The 16060-nt window shown below is 35.2% G+C and overlaps 1 protein-coding gene across 12 annotated transcripts in view; it reads left to right on the top strand.

The window, feature by feature from the left end:
• The window catches only part of Sntg1 (syntrophin gamma 1), an 835631-nt gene that overhangs the window by 503830 nt on the left and 315741 nt on the right, over positions 1–16060 (top strand). For 4 of the 12 annotated variants that reach the window (XM_087185766.1, XM_087185755.1, XM_087185775.1 and 1 more), the window contains 3 exons: positions 831–873; positions 5717–5759; positions 15433–15486. In XM_087185766.1, the coding sequence (XP_087041892.1) occupies positions 15460–15486 (27 nt within the window). In that variant the 5' untranslated portion in view covers positions 831–873; positions 5717–5759; positions 15433–15459. The remainder of the gene's footprint in view (positions 1–830; positions 874–5716; positions 5760–15432; positions 15487–16060) is intronic. The other 8 variants (XM_087185779.1, XM_087185757.1, XM_087185800.1 and 5 more) reach the window with 3 other exon arrangements.

The raw sequence follows: 16060 nt of genomic DNA, 5'->3' as shown, positions 1-16060 counted from the left end.
TTTTTTGGATGTTAGTATGAAAGGAATTATTTCCTCAATTTCTCTCACAGTGTATCTGTTGTTCATGTAGAAGAAGACCATTGATTTTTGAGTGTTGACCTTGTATCCAGCTACTCTACTGAATCTGGTTATTAAGTGTAGGTGTCTTTTGGTGTTTTTGGAGTCTTCTATATAAAGTATCATGTCATACACAAATAATGACAATTTAACTTCTTCCTTTCCTTCTTCCTTATTTCTTTTGTTGTCTAATTGCTGTCGCTAATATTTCCAGGACTATGTTGAACAGGAGTGGTGACAGCATATACCCTCATCTTGTTTCTGATTTTACTGTGAAGGTTATCAGGTTTTGACCATTTAGTATTATATTGGCTTTTGGTTTTTCATAGATGGCTTTTATCAGGTTGAGATAAAGACCATCTATCCCAATTTTCTATAGGGATTTTATCATGAATGTGTGTTGGATTTTTCCAAATGCTTTCTCTGCATCTACTGAAATGATCATATGTTTTTTGTCCTTGACTTGGTTAATATAGTGATTTGCATATGTTTAACCATCCTGGCATCCCTGAGATGAATCCAACTTGGTCAGGGTAAATGATCTTCTTGATGATCATCTGCATTCTATTTGCCAGTATCTTATAGAGGATTTTTGCATCTATGTTCACTAGGGAGATTGGTCTGTAGTTCTCTTTTTCATTTGGGTCTTTCTCTGCTTTGGAATCAAGGTAATGTTTGCTTTCATTAATGAATTTGTGAGAATTGTTTCCCTTTCAATTTCATTAAAGTCTTTGAGAAGTAGTGATATTAGCTCTTCTCTAAATTTCTTGTAGAATTGAGCAGTGAAGCCATCAGGACCTGGGCTTTTCTTTGTTGGTAAGTTTTTAATTATCTTTTCAATTTCATTGATTTATATTGGGTTGTTTAAAATTTTTATATCTCCTTGGTTCAACTTTGGTAATTCATATGTTTCTAGAAATCTGTCCATTTCTTCTCTGTTTTCCATCATATTGGAGTATAGGTTCTCAAAGTAGGTATTGATGATCCTCTGAATTTCTGATGGATCTGTTGTAATCACACTTTTCATTATTAATTGCATGGATTTGAGCCTTTTCTTTCCTTTTTTTTTGATAAGGTTGGCTAAGGGTTTGTCAATTTTTTTATTCTTTCAAAGAACCAATTTTTTGATTCTTTGATGTTTTTGTATCATTCTCTTAGTTCTCATTGCATTGATTTCTGCTCTAACCTTTATAATTTCCTCCCTTGTACCAGTTTTTGGTTTGTCTAGCTCTTCTTTTTCAAGGAGCTTGAGGTTCACCATTAAGCTATTTATTTGACCTCACTCTGTTTTCCTAATACAGGCTTTCACATCGATGAATTTTCCTTGTAGGACTGCTTTAATTGTGTACCATTGATTTCAGTATGTTGTATTGGCATTATCATTTAATTGTAGAAACTGTCTCATATCTCCTTTAATTTTGTCTGTGACCCATTGTTTGTTCAGGATGGTGTTATTCAACTGCCATGTGTTTGTAAAATTGTATGGATTCTTTTGCTATTAATCTGAAATTTCATTGCACCATAATCTGCCAACATACAAGTGATAACTTTAATTTCTTTGAATTTACTTAAGCATGTTCTATGAGCTAGCATGTAGTCTATTTCGAAGAACAACCCATGTGCAGCTGAGAAGAATGTGTTCTGTTTTTTGGAGGTGGAAAACTCTGTAAACATCTAGTAAGTCCATTTTTTTAAAGGTTTGGTTCAGTTCTAATATGTTACTGTTGATTTTTTGTCTAGTTTATCTGTTTATTTGTGGCAGTGGTCCCCCACTGCTATTGTATTAGTGCTTATTTGATTTTTCACGTCCATTAATATTTGTTTTACATAGTTGGGTGCACTAGTATTTGGTGCATATGTAATTATGATTGTCATTTCTTCTTCTTGGATTGTTCCCTTTACAAGGATGTAGTGGCCTTCTTTGTCTCTCTTAATTAGTTTTGGTTTGAAGTCAACTTTGTCTGCAAATAGGATTGCTACCCCTACTTTTTTCCAGGTTCCTGTCCAGTGGAGTATTGTTTGCCATCTTTTAACTTTCTATGAATTTTTTTAATTAAATGTGTTTCATGTGTACAGAATATGGTTGGATCTTGATCCATTCTGCCAGTTGATTTCTTTTGATTGGTGAATTGAGGCCATTGAAATTGATGGTTATAACTGATTGATATGTATTGACTTATCCTTTTCATGATATTTTCCTATTGTTTGCTCTTTCATTTATTTTTCTCTCATTTCCATTTAATTTCTTGCCTTGTCTGATGGATGCATTTTGTTGGACTTCATGGAATTGTGACCCTCATTGTCTTTTTCTAGACTTGTATTCAGAATTTTTTGGCATGCTGCTTTGTTATTCATGAAGTTCCTCAGGTGTTCATTTTCTTGAAAATATTTTATTTCTCTACCTATTTTGAAAGATAGTTTTGCAAGGTACTTCAATCTGGGTTTGAGGTTGTTTTCTTTTAAGGCTTAAAATACTTCACACCAGGTTCTTCTTTGAGGGTTTGTGTTGAGAAGTCTGGTATGATTCTGATGGGCTTTTCTTTGTATATGATTTGTTTTCTTTCTTTAACTGCTTTCAATATTTTTTTCTTCTGTTGAGTTTCTGGAATCTTGCCTATTATATGCCTAGATGTAGATTTTTATTATTATTATTATTATGGCTAGTTGGAGTCCTATATGTCTCATTTATCTGTATGTCAAATTCTTTTGCCCTGCTTGGGAAGTTTTCTGCGATTACTTCTATGAACAGTTTTTTATGGCATTTGTACTATCTCTTGCTATTTCATTGGCACTGATCAGTCTTATTTTATTCTTGTTTGCATCCTCTTGTAGCTGGTGGATTGTTTTCTTGTGGTACCTTGCTATTTTTAAGAAATATTTCTTTTACTACTCACTACCACAATCCTATCTTCCGTATCTGGTATCCTATCCTTACATTGGCTCATTCTGCTGCATATACTTTCAGTGGAGTTTTTAATCTTCTTTGTTTTCTATTAAATTTATTGGTACACTTTAGGTACTCAGATAATTACATTCATCTTTGGGATCTTGTGCCTTTATGTGATGTATATTGGTTCTTATTTTTTCCCCATTTTCCTGCCCTCCCTTCACCGCTCCACTCTTCCATATTTACAAGGATTTGTTTCCATTTTTTCCTTTTCTCATATTTTTTCTTTACCCTTCTTTTCTTTCTCCTACCCCTCCCATCACCCCTACTCCTTTAGACTGTTTCATCCAATTTCACAATATCAATTATACATTTTGATCCTTATTTACACTTTTAATATTTCACACCAGAGAAACTATTTGGTATTTACACATGTATGTCCTATTTATTTTACTTCAGAGCATGGCCTCAATGTGCAGCCACTTAGCTATGAATATCTCTAGTTTCTTGTTCTTTATGGCTGAGTAGTACTCCATTTTATATATATAAAAAAAATCTTCTTTATCCAGTTTCCAGTTAATGGGCAATTGGGCTTTTTCCAAGCTTTCACTATTACAAACTGTGCTGCTGTAAACATGGGTGAGCATATATCACTGTGGTCTTTTAATTCTTTGGGGAAGATACCCACCAGAGGGATAGCTGGGTCAAATGGGACTTCAAATCCTAGTTGTTTGAGCTATCTCCATACTGATTTCCACAGTGGTTGCACCCGTTTGTACTGCCACCAACAATGGAGAAGGGTTCCTTTCTCCCAATAACCCTGCCAGCATTTGATATTTGTTGATTTCTTGATAGCAGCCACTCTTTCTGGGGTGAGGTGGAATCTCAGCTTTGTTTTCATGTGCATCTCTCGCATGACTAGAGATATTGAACATTTTTTCATATGTTTATTTCCTGCTTTTACTTCTTTGGCTGAGAAATGTCTGTTCATTTCAGATGCCCATTTTTGAATTGGGTCTTTATATTTGGGGGATCTGATTATTTGAGTTCTTTATATATTCTAGATAGCAGACCTTTGAGGAACAGCTGGTAAAAATTTTTTCTCATGCTGTAGGTTGTCTCTTAGCTCTGCTGGTGGTTTCTCTCACAGTGAGAAACTTTTTAATAAGATGAGATTCCAGTTGTTGATTCTTTGTGCTAGTTCCCGTGCTACTGAGGATTTGTACCTAAAGCTTTCTCCTATTCCAATGTCTTCAAGAGTTCTACATAATTTATCTTCCAGCAAATAAAGTGTTTCTGTTTTAATATTTAGATATTTAATTCACTTCAATTTTAGTTTAGTGAATGGTGAAAGATATAGATTTAGTTTTAATCTTTGGCAAGTTGAAATCCAGTTTTTCCAATTCCATTTATTAAAGAGGCTCTCTTTCGTCCACTGAGAATGGTTGACTCTTTTTTCAAAGATGAGGTAGCTGAGTATGTCTGGAGTTGTTTCTGCATCTTCTAATCTATTCCACTGACCCTCAGGTCTGTTTCTATGCCAGTACCATGCTGTTTTTATCACAGTGGCTTTGTAGTACAGTTTCAAGTTGGGGATTGTGATACCCCCTGCCATGTCTCTGATCCCTAGAATTGCTTTTGCTATTCTAGGTCTCTTCTGGTTCCAAATGAATTTTTGGATTGTTTTCTCTAGCTCTATGAAAGATACTGTTGGGATTTCAATTGGGATTGCATTGCATCTATAGAGTACTTTTCGAAATATGGCCATTTTCACTATATTGAGTTTTCCTACCCAGGAACAAGGGATGTCTTTCCATTTTCTTGTATCTTCTTCAATCTTTTTTTTCAGAGTGCTGCAGTTTTCAGTGTAGAGGTCTTTTGCTTCCTTTGTTACATTGACTCATAGATATTTCATTTTTTGGACGCTATTATAAATGGAATTATTTCCCTAATTTCTCTCTCAGTGAGTCTGTTATTTGTATACAAAAAGGCTATTGATTTTTGTGTGTTTACCTTGTATTCAGCTACTCTAATGTATCTGTCAATTAAGTATAGAAGTCTTTTGGTGGAGTTTTTTGGGTCTTCGATGTAGAGTATCTTATAGTCAGCAAATAATGATAGTTTAACTTCTTCCTTTCCTATCTTTATTGCATTTATTTCTTTCCCTTGTCTAATTGCTGTGGCTAATGTTTCCAAAACTATATTGAACAGGAGTGGTGATGGAGACATCCTTGTCTTGTTCCTCATGTTAGCATGAAAGTTTTCAGCTTTTGACCATTTGGTATGATGTTGGCTGTTGTTTTTTCATAAATAGCCTTCATCAAGTTGAGATAAAGTCCCTCTATTCCAATTTTCTGCAGGGTTTTTATCATGAGTGGGTGTTGAATTTTATCAAATGCTTTTTCTGCATCTGTTAAAGTGATCATATGGTTTTTGTCCTTGACTCTGCTAATATAGTGTACTACACTCATTGATTTACTTATGAATGTTGAACCATTCTTCCATCCCTGGGATAAATCTGACTTGGTCAGGGTGTATGATCTTCTTGATGACCCTCTGTATTCTGTTTGCCAGTATCTTATTGAGGATTTTTGTATCTATGTTCATTAGGGAGATTGGCCTGTAGTTCTCTTTTTCGGTTGGGCCTTTCCCTTGTTTTGGAATCAAAATAACACTTGTTTCCAGGAATGAATTTGAAATATTGCTTACCTTTCAATTTCATTGATAAGTTTAAAGAGTAGTGGTAATAGTTCTTCTCTAAATTTCTTGTAGAATTCAGCAGTAAAGCCATCAGGACCTGGACTTTTCTTTGTTGGTAAGTTTTAATTATGTTTTCAATTTCACTGATTGTAATTGCAGAGTTTAGGATTTTTATATTTTATTTGTTCAACTTTGGTAATTCATATGTATCTATAAATCTGTCCATTTCCTCTGTGTTTTGCATTTTATTAGAGTACAGGTTCTTGAAGTAGGTATTGATGATCATATGGATTTCTGCTGGGTCTGTTGTGACTTCACATTTTTCTCCTAATTTCATGCATTTGAGCCTTTTCTTTCCTTTTTTCATAAAGTTGGCTAAAGGTTTATCAATTTTATTTATTCTTTTGAAAAACCAACTCTTTAATTTGTTGATTTTTTGTATCATTCTCTTAGTCTCCATTGAATTGATTTCTGCTCTGATCTTTACAATTTCTTCTCTTTTATGAGCTTTGGGTTTGTCTTACTCTTCTTTTTGTAGGAGCTTAAGATTCAGTATTAGGGAGGCTGGGGATTTAGCTCAGTGGTTTTGCCGCCTGTTGCGCAAGCGCAAGGACCCAAGTTCGAGCCCCAGTACCTTAAAAAAGAAAAAAAAAAAGATTCAGTATTAAGTTGTTTACTTGAGCTCACTCTGTTTTCCTAATGTGGCCATTCAGTGGTTTGAATTTTCCTCATAGAACTGCTTTCATTGTGTTCCATAGATTCCTGTATGTTTTACTGGCATTATCATTTTATTGTAAAAACTGTCTAATTTCTTAATTTACTCTGTGACCCATTGGTTGTTCAGGAGAGTGTTATTTAATTTCCATGTGTTTGTGAAGTTCTTGTGGTTTCTTTTGCTATTGACCTCCAGTTTAATGGCACTATGGTCTGAAAATATACATGGGATAACTTCAATTCCTTTGCATTTACTCAAACATGTTCTATGAACTACTCTGTGGTCTATTTTGGAGAATGACCTGTGTGCAGCCGAAAAGAATGTGTATTCTGATTTTGTGGGGTGGAATGCTCTGTAAACATCTATTAAGTTCATGTGTTCAAAAGCCTGGTTCAGTTATAGTATTTTGTTGTTGATTTTTTGTATAGGTCATCTATTTGTGACAGTGGGGTATTGAGGTCCACCACTACAATTCTATTAGTGCTTATTTGGTTTTTCATGTGCATTAATATTTGTTTTGTATAGTTGGGGGCATTCGTAGTTCATGCATATGTATTTAGGATTGTCATCTCTTCTTGGATTGTTCCCTTTACAAGGATATAGTGACCATCTTTGTCTCTCTTAATTAGTTTTGGTTTGAAATTTACTTTGTGTGTAAATAAGATAGCTACCCCTGCTTTTTTCCAGGTTCCTGTCCCATGGTGAACTGTTTTCCATCCTTTTACTTTCAGTCTATGAATTTCTTTTTGAATTAGGTGTGTTTCTTGTATACAGCATATTGTTGGATTTTGCTTCTGAATCCATTCTGCCAGTCTGTTTCTTTTGATTGGTGAGTTGAGGCCATTAACATTGATGGTTATAACTGATGTGTATCGACTGGATACAAGTCACAAGTTGAGCTCCCTGTCCTCCTGCAGGGTTGAACTCTGCAAGGTTCTAGTGCAGGTTCCAGCTGCTCTTCCCCTTAAAAAAGTCCAGTTTCAGATTGGAGGTGGTGATCTTTCCAGCTTACCAACTACAGTGATCTGGTGTGCCTCTATTGCAGATTCTCTTCTCTTTTCCAGTGGGCTTCAATTTTCATCAAGGAGCCTGAGAGAGCCCCTCTTTCTGCTGTTCACTTCTGCTCTATCTTCTGGAGCTCAGGACAATGGCCTTTATGACCTTCTGTGCTTCCGTGGCGTGGATCCAGGTATAGGTGCAAACAGGAGGCCAAAGGTGGGGGGGAAGCCTGGGGCAGTGCTGCAGGTGCCCGAGTGGCTCCACTCCTCAACAGTCCACCCCTCGCTGGGAGGCCCAGAACGGGGTAGTGTAGCTTGGATGGCTCCATTAATCTTCTGGATGTTTCTGAATCTGTTTTATGGATTCCATTTCTTTCTTGTGTTGGACTTTCATGAGTTCCATCATGTTCCTGAGCTTCTCTATTTTTTTTAACTGTGTCTGCTCTGGAGATTTTAATCATGTCTTTTATTATGGTCACCATTCTGTTTGTAACAGATATTATTTCTGATTTCATTTTCTTCAGAACCTCTTTTGTTGCCAGTTCAGGAAGTCCAGGAGGTTGATTTTTGGGGTGTCTCATCTCATTGCCCCTAGATTTCCCTTTGGTGATCCGGAAATCTGTGTTTGGGTCTTGTTTAGTTGTTTTCTCCTTTGTATTTTTCTTGTTGTTGTTGATGATGTTTTTGGTTTAATTCCTGGGTTACTGCCTGTAAAATGCTTATTGCAAGTATCTTTCTTGCTAGTATTTCACACCCTTAGGGAATAGCTATTTTCTGGATCATTCTCCAGGTATAGTTGGCCCTTGGGCCTTGTGTCTGTAATGGCTCTTAAGCAATATCAGTGCTGGTGCATCAGAAAGACACTTGATCAGAGCAATCATATCACCTTGGCCAAAGTAATACAATCACCATCAACAACAGAGGCTAGATGGTTTCTATACTGTGTGGTTTATTCCTGAAGTAGTCATGGGTATTGTAAATGCATCAAGGATGAGAGAGGTCACATTTATATACAATATTGTGATTCTGTAAGTATTAAAGATAATTTTATTATATTATTCACCAATGCTACTTATGTATTGCTAATCTCATCTCCATATTTTAAATGATTAAGTTTTCTAATAACTTTTTAAAAAATAATTTCTATGAAGGGTTTATTTTTCCCTTAGTAAACTGTGGGATAAAGATGCTAAATAATATGAAATTATTAACTTTTTTATTTATCCCTTGGTACAAGTATGAAAATACCTGGAAATTATGTGCGTTTTGCTGCATATTTTAATACAATCATTACTGAAAAAGAAAAACCACTAATTTAATAAGAAAAACCACACAGAGAAAAACCACTAACGATGTTAGATGTGAATATGAAAAAAAATTACATGGAAAAAAATATGATTCTTGGAGAAAAATAGTTTTGTTTGTTTTGTCAAAACAAGTTAAAATTTCAAATTTTCAAAGAAGATATTCACTAAATTATATTGTCAATGCACCAGCTAAAAATAAAGTGCTTTTTCTATGATTTGTATGCTGTAACTCAGATATACAGTTATGCTGCATGAAAAGAGGGATATACTCTAAGGAATGCTTCATCAGATAATTTCACCATTGTGTAAATATCATAAAGTGTACCTTCACAAAGACAAATGCACTATTACCAGAGAATATAATCTCATAGTACCACCACATTGTGCATGATCCATAATTGAACAAAAATCATTATACAGTGCAAAACTATTATTTCTGCACCTTAACATGTTGTTGAATTTGTTGGTCATTGTTAGTTCTCTTGAATAAATTTTCAAGAATATCCACAAACATGCTCTTTTAGTCAATCATTCTCATAATATAACAAAATATTTGTAGGATACATAATGCTATAATTCTGTATTCATGGCATACATAGAACCAGTAAAATATCTCTCTAGCTATATACATATTTTAACTGATTTTTAAAGAGTGGGTTCATGGAATTTAAAGGCTAGAATGTCTAAAATGTATAAATGTATATGATATATAAATGTATATGTCTAAAATGTATAGTCTAGTAGGAGGGAAACTTATAGGCAGGAGTTGCTTCTGTAGTTTTATAACATTTCTACAAAATACTTCCAAACAACATATTGATTGGTCTTTGATTGATGCACTATGGTTTAGCCAAGGGAATATGTCAACTAATCATGACTGTCTATCCCTTGTCAATATGGTGCCCTATTCACAATTCACATCTCTTAAAACTACTTAACTTTCAGATATACTTTGGTTTTTTTCCTTAAATTCTTTTATTGGTACATTTTACGTGTACAATACATTTACATTTATCATTGGGAACTTGTACCTTTACATGACGTATCTTGGTTCTCATTTTTTTCCCATTCCCCTGCCCTCCCTTCAGATATACTTTGTACCAGAGTAAAAATTTGAATCAACATGCTACAACTATGCTTCATACAATAGAAAAAATACTAATTCCTCCCCTAAAGGTGATGCGAAACTTTGGGATGTATTTACTCTTGTTGATATGTTATAATTCAAGTGCCATAATGCAAACTTAAATAGTATTAGTAAATCCTATGTTGGATGATAGGGAGGATAAGAAATATATATATATATGTGTGTGTGTGTGTGTGTATATATATAAAATCACCCCAGCCTCCTAGTAATTCCCTTCTTTATGTATTGATTCAGAGATATGAGAAACCCAAAATTACAGTATTAAGTTTGTATTTTAACTTCCAGTTCAGTGGAATCATTCTTATGCTTTTTGATGGAAGCCTTTATTCCCTTTGCCACAAACACCATTATATCAGAAAAAAGCAGAATGGAAACTAGCAAATATTCCAACCACTTTATTTTAGGAGCTCTGAGTCTGTAAAAGGGCTCAATTCAGTGAAATAATTGAGGGACTGTGATTTGCCTTTGGTGATTTATGTTAGACTTTCGTTCACTCAACCTACAACTCTAGTTCATGAAGATGAAGTAATTAATTCCTTGGCACAAATGATCAAACTCTCAATATTTTAGACTTCCCAGAGTCAAATTGTTCTGACTACTACTTTGACCCTGCTATCAATGTAATCATTCCTTGTCTTTGACAACTTGGTTCTACCATGTGGTCCCTACCTTTCAGTTATCCAATACTAGTACTTCAGATGAGGACCCGAGGTCAGAGGAGGCCATTCTTTCTGTACACTCTGCCTAATGGAGGAAGGTGTCTACAGAGCTCCTCAGCAGTGTTGGGATCCCTGCCCATTTATTCCTCACAATCATACTAAAAGGTGTGTCTGCTGAACCTTTCCAAGATGATTAAGCAGTTTGCTTATGAGAGATTTTTTTCTACTTTCCTCTGTAATATTTCAAGGCAATTCAGGCATTTCAATCTGAGTTAGTGTAGGACATTTATGGTCTATGCTTAAATAAAATGACTAAGAAAGTACTCCCTAGGACCCTAATATTAAATCCAGAATATCTGCTTATCAATGGATATCAATAAATTTGGCCTGACACAAACTTTATTCTTTCCATCATTATCTATCATCATTAATCTCCAATCTCACATGTATTCCCTAGAATTCTGTCTGTGTTCATTTGGCAAAACATTTCATATACCTCATGAGTCAAATTTTGTACCTTGTAGTTTGGGTTCTTTTGCAACTTGAGCCTACTTTCAAGTATAGATGTAAAGAAGGATATAGTGGTTTGACCCTGAAGACACTAAGCATTGTCTTTCAGGATAACTACTTCAGGGGAGACCCTAACTCTAGAGACAAGGAGGACTCAGAGGAATTCGCAAGTTCAGTCATTCCACCTTTATTGCAATCTTCACATAAGTCTCCGTCCATTTTGATATTTAAGATCCTGGTTCTTCCCAATGAATGTCCTCTAAAAGAAGATCCCCCCTGAGACTAGGAATTTAACTTGTGATGTAATTCAGCCCCTGGAAGGATGAGATTCTGAGGTTAATGTTCAGAAATCCCAGTCTAGATTGGAGTTTATTTTAAAACAGGCATAGACATACTCAGATCATTTATGCAGCATTTAAGCTAGAAGTTAAAAGCTTTTAATGCATCTTCTTTACACTGTCTCTGCCATCGTTAAGAGAAAACAGTAAATCTCTTTAGTCTCATCTGAAAACATATTCTGAGTTATCAAATATATGGTTGCTGAAAAGCTTGCCTTATATAGATATTTGATTAGGAGTGTCCAGTGGGTATATTTTGGGTATCTCTATTGCCTCTTCATGTCATGGCCTAGCAATTCTCTTATTAATCTGGAAATAGCCTCTAGTGCCTTTAAATCTAATTAGATTCAACAATTCTGGAAACCCAGAACCATTTCCACAAATTCATGTTTAGGAATCTGTTGCTTTAAAACCACTTTTAATCCAAAGATCTGTATCAGTGTGTATCTGTATTTCTGTATGGTTCTCTGGAGAATCTGTAGCATGCATTATGAAGCTAATGCAATTATAATGGTGAGCAATTTTGAAGTCTTTTATCACTCCAGCAAGCTGGAAATTCCCAAGCAGAAGTCAATGTTATTGTCCTGAGACAGAATTTCCTCTTCAGAGAAACCTCAGTGTTGAATTTTAAGGCTTTTCAACTCATTTGCTGAGACCCATCCACATTACTGAAAATAATCTCCATTTCTTAAAGAAAACTTACTGAACATGTTAACCACATCTACAAAGTATCTTCACAGCATCATCTAGATTAGTGCTTGACTGAATAACTGGATATCCTAGGATAGCCAAGTTGGCATAAATGCTAACAACCACAAATATGAAGCATTCATTTTGCTCAGAGGCCTGCAATATGTCTTTAGCAGCTCTGCTCAAGGTAAAGGTAAAAGGGTGGCTCTGCCTACCCTGTCATCTTGTGAGTCTTTGGAGGAGTTTTGTTTCATATGTATTATTCTGAGGCCATACCAAGTTCTTGGATCTCCTCAGGAAATGGCAGAGTGAGCAGGAGAGAGCATGTGGCCACTTCTCATTTGTCACTTAGATTGCCATAATTTTGCCTCTGTGTGTGTGTGTGTGTGTGTGTGTGTGTGTGTGTGTGATACTGGGGATTGCTTTAATTACTTTCCTTGTTGCTGAAAAAAATAACCAATACCTACAAGTTAAGAGAGGAAAAGTTTATTTAGGTCACAGAGATTCCAGTTCATACTTGGCTAGGTTCAAGGTAGGGTGGCATGGCAGAGAGGCATCACAGAGGAGAAACAGTTCAGGGTGGGCAGGAGCCAGGAACATTGCAAAGCACCAAAGTAGCAAGCAGTAAGTGGCGACAGCAGTCTTTTTTCTGTCTCTTAGGGCAGGTAGCACTCACACATAGGACGGGCCTTCCCATCATCCACACTCTGAACTATGCCTAACCAATCAGTGGACGAATTTAGTAATCACACACCCCTAATCACACCATCAGACATTTTAGATCTAGCCCCCTCTGAAAAAGCCCCACCTATGACTTCATGAGGCTTTTGTGGGACATCCAGATACAAGCCATAACAAGATCAAACTCAGGGACTTGCACATACTAGGCAAGTGCTGCACCACTGATCCACATCCCCAGCCTTGCGTAAGAAGTTCTGGCAATGCACACAGTCTATAAGATTAAAGAGGCAAAATAAACTACTGTAGTTGCTATGCTTGGTTCTCATGTGAGTATGAGTTGATGATGCTGATATGGCTATTCTCATGTCCTGGAATTGCACAGCTAAGTACCTTAACGAGAAGTTACTCAAAACTAAGTTTCTCATTATCCAATCAGGAATTTACAAGTAAGCAGGAGATTTGGATTGTACATGGATTTACATATTAGAGGTAGAACATCACTGAAAATCCATGTTTAGTTTAGTATAGATACAATGGAGAAATCTGACAAATACTACCTCTGTCCAGTCATTAAGTTAGCAATGTTGTTGTAGTGACAGTGTGTATTCTTGGTTGCATGGGATAAAAATGATACTTTGTGTTTTTTTTCTTCTTACCCTGTAACCCCAGTCTTATTAAGAAAAAAAATTAGAATAATCCCATTGAAAGAAAATATACTAATTCTTGACCAGTTATCACTAACGCTGATTTCTTTAAAGACAAGGAAAGTTGGAGAAATGGTCACAGCCAAGAGGAACCTGAGGAGACAAGATGACTAAACATAAACTAAACAAGCTATGGGTGGGATCCAGGAAAAAGAAAAAAATGACACTAGGGAAAAACAAAGGAAGATACAAAGAAGTTCCACTGTACTTTCAATAAAGTTCTTGCATTCCAAAAAAAAAAAAAAAAAAAAGGAAATATGAATAAAGTTAGTTCTTTAGACAGTAATAATATATCAACAATATGCCTTTAATTGCAACCTATATGTCATACTAATAGTAGAGAAAGATAAAGGTGGGGTCCATAGGTGGGAACCGTGTTAATTTCACAATTTTTATAGAAAATAAATTTTTAGATTTTTATATAAATCTAAACATTATTGGGAAAGAATTTAAAAATTTAAATGAGTCTATGTAACTCACTGTTTTTAAATTTGTAATTGAGAAAATTAGTTTTATTGTAGTTATAAAATTTACTGTGGTACCTAGTAAATAAAATGTTTTGAATCTCATATTAATCTTTTTCTGAATAAATAACTGATGTTACTATTGAGTGTCTGGACAAATCAAATGTAAGTTTAATCTTTTAAAAGAGAATGTGCTAAAATGATCGTGGCATAAATAAAACCTCTGTTTAAATTTGTCCTACTATTAAAAATAATCACATCTTTTAAAATGTATACACTAAATTGAAATTTAGCATGTGAAATTAAATATAAGGCTGATTTTAGATAAGTGGTTAACATTCTCACATCTTTTCTGTGGTCGCTTACTGAAACCAGGAATTTCATTTTAGACATATCTTATTTTTATATAGTCTGTAAATATTGAAAATTTCCTACTTCCAGGTTAAAGAAATAACAACATTAATTTCAGGAAAATAAAACCAAGTTCACAATCCACAAGGCTTACTCAGGGAAAATATTTTATATATTACTATATGACATGTTCGTTACTACTGAAAATGGCCAATCTTTTTTTCTTCAAAGCCAGCAGTAATAATCTATCAATGCAGTGACAGCTTTCATGACACTTCCCACTCTATTTTACCACACTTTCCTGATCAAGCATTTTTTAGTCTCATCTAACAAACAAATGGCAGAAAGGGATAAAATGGTTTACCCTTTCCAAGACTGAGAGAAAGACTGATTTTGAGGAGTATGGTTTTCAAATTTGAGAGTAACCACATATTTTACTTTGAAGTCTCATTTAGCTAAGCATTATATTTTGCCTCTCCATAGTTTTATTTTATAGTATAAGAGTATCAAATTGTGTGACAACTTTTATTTTTGTTATGTCTATCCTAAAGTGAAACAAAATGCTCTAAAATAATTTTTTTAAAAAATCCTCATATGATTTAAATCTATATTCATCAATTAGTTATTACAGTGTTCCCTAAGTGAATAACTGTATTGGGTATTTTATACACTGACTTATCTTAATATTACACACTCAGATAAATAGTTTGCTTCTCTGCATCATACTGGTGTGAATAAAATTTTAAGTTCCAGAGAAAATTATTCATGCGTGCAGGTTTTTAATTAAAAAGAGAAAGATTAGTCAACCTTTTTCTAAGAGATAACCAGATGAAAGGCAACTTTTAATTACTCTTTCTGAAGTTTCTATCCCACTTGCAAACTCAGGTTTCAAAATGAGTAGTGGGAAGGAGCAAACACCTGAGAGAAGAGGTTAATTGTATAACAGATCCTGTCTGAATGCCTGGAGGCGTCGAGAGGTGTATGGAAAGGCACATTCCACCTCAGTGAATGTCTGCAGCATGTTTATACTTCACATAGCTGAGGATTAAGACTTTTGCCTCTCCTCATTTCTCTCTGTCAACTCCCATGCAGTTCTTCTTCCCTATAGGTGATTGTAACACAATTTCTGTATAGTGCCTGCTTCACAATTTCTCACACGTTGTAGGTGTCCTCTGTTACACTGCATGCTGTGCTAAATGGCTTCCCATTTCTCTGCTTTTTCAGACCACATCCTTTGAGGTGCCATAGCACATGGATTTCAGAACTGCCTGTGAGGAGGTAGGTGAAATGGATTTCTGCTTTTCCCATAAGTAAAACATGTTATAAACAAGAAACACTTGGCCCGCTTTCTGCAGGTGTAACACTGCTCTTGGCAGAGGATAAGCAATGGGCTCATTTCACTTCCAGATTATGCTTGCTTTCTACAAAGCTAGAAAACCAAAACATGCCTGGGAAAGCCTTGGATTTTAACTCTTTCAGTAAGAAGACTGGAACATTTCTGAAATAATTGAATTTCTCCTGCCCATCAAGTATGGACTGCATGATTTCAGAGAGTGAAAGTGTAAGGAATTCTTTGCAAGCAAATGGTTAAAAGTTAAAAGATATCCAAGCTTCCTTTTGGCACTAAAATCCTAGCATTGATAATTTTAATGTTATGTAAGTTTTTCAAAGTTATTTAAGTATTACTAGATAACAATTCAGATTCTCTGCAGAGCTGTCATTGCACCTTGGTAAGAGTTACAGTGATTCATTACTCTTTCAAGGATATTAAAGACCACTGAAGTGTACCACTCAATAGCCTGTGGATATGAGGCCCTGGGGGAACATAACCATTCCATCTTAGGAAGAAAGG

The sequence above is a fragment of the Heterocephalus glaber genome, unplaced genomic scaffold, assembly GCF_053883595.1.
Source record: "Heterocephalus glaber isolate CG9 unplaced genomic scaffold, H.glaber_assembly_v1.0 deba00000281, whole genome shotgun sequence".
NCBI classification, from domain to species: domain Eukaryota; kingdom Metazoa; phylum Chordata; class Mammalia; order Rodentia; family Bathyergidae; genus Heterocephalus; species Heterocephalus glaber.
This window is presented reverse-complemented; position numbering and strand designations above follow the sequence as displayed.